Below are 485 nucleotides of genomic sequence, written 5' to 3'. Positions count from 1 at the left end.
CGGCGGAGGCGGGGGGCGCGCGCATGCGCAGGCGCTTAGGCCGCCGGCCGTGAGGCTGCGTGGGGGCCCGCGCGCCCCGCGCGCCTGCGCGGAGGGAGGGCGGCAGCGGGGGATTGTGGGATACTGCGGCCCAGGCAGGCTGGTGAGGCGGGCGGCGGTGTGTGCGCGGCGGCGGCTGGGCCAGGCCGGGCCGGGCCGGAGGCGGCAGGAGGGGCCGTGAGGAGCTGCAGCGAGGAGCTGGTCGGGCCTAACGCGCTCTTCCTCTCCCCGATGTGTTTGTAGCAGCGGAGCGGGCGGCAGCGCAATGGCTTCAAGCAGCGGCACCGACGTGATCCAGGTCACCAACGTCTCCCCCAGCGCCAGCTCCGAGCAGATGCGGACGCTCTTCGGCTTCCTCGGAAAGATCGAGGAGCTGCGCCTCTTCCCCCCCGAGTGAGTGGCGGCTCTCTCCCCTCCCCTCCTCTCCCCCGCCAGCAGCGGGCCCC

The 485-nt window shown here is 74.8% G+C and overlaps 1 protein-coding gene across 3 annotated transcripts in view; it reads left to right on the top strand.

Annotated features, from left to right (window-relative positions):
• The first annotated feature begins 115 nt into the window (after positions 1–115).
• Positions 116–485, top strand: part of SRSF11 (serine/arginine-rich splicing factor 11) — a 22934-nt gene continuing 22564 nt past the window's right edge. For 2 of the 3 annotated variants that reach the window (XM_010561503.1, XM_010561502.1), the window contains exons 1-2: positions 116–151; positions 301–432. In XM_010561503.1, the coding sequence (XP_010559805.1) occupies positions 305–432 (128 nt within the window). In that variant the 5' untranslated portion in view covers positions 116–151; positions 301–304. Of the gene's footprint in view, positions 433–485 lie in introns of all 3 variants that reach the window. The other variant, XR_773983.1, reaches the window with a different exon arrangement.

Source organism: Haliaeetus leucocephalus, unplaced genomic scaffold (genome assembly GCF_000737465.1).
Source record: "Haliaeetus leucocephalus isolate CR32 unplaced genomic scaffold, Haliaeetus_leucocephalus-4.0 Scaffold147, whole genome shotgun sequence".
Classification (NCBI taxonomy): domain Eukaryota; kingdom Metazoa; phylum Chordata; class Aves; order Accipitriformes; family Accipitridae; genus Haliaeetus; species Haliaeetus leucocephalus.
This window is presented reverse-complemented; position numbering and strand designations above follow the sequence as displayed.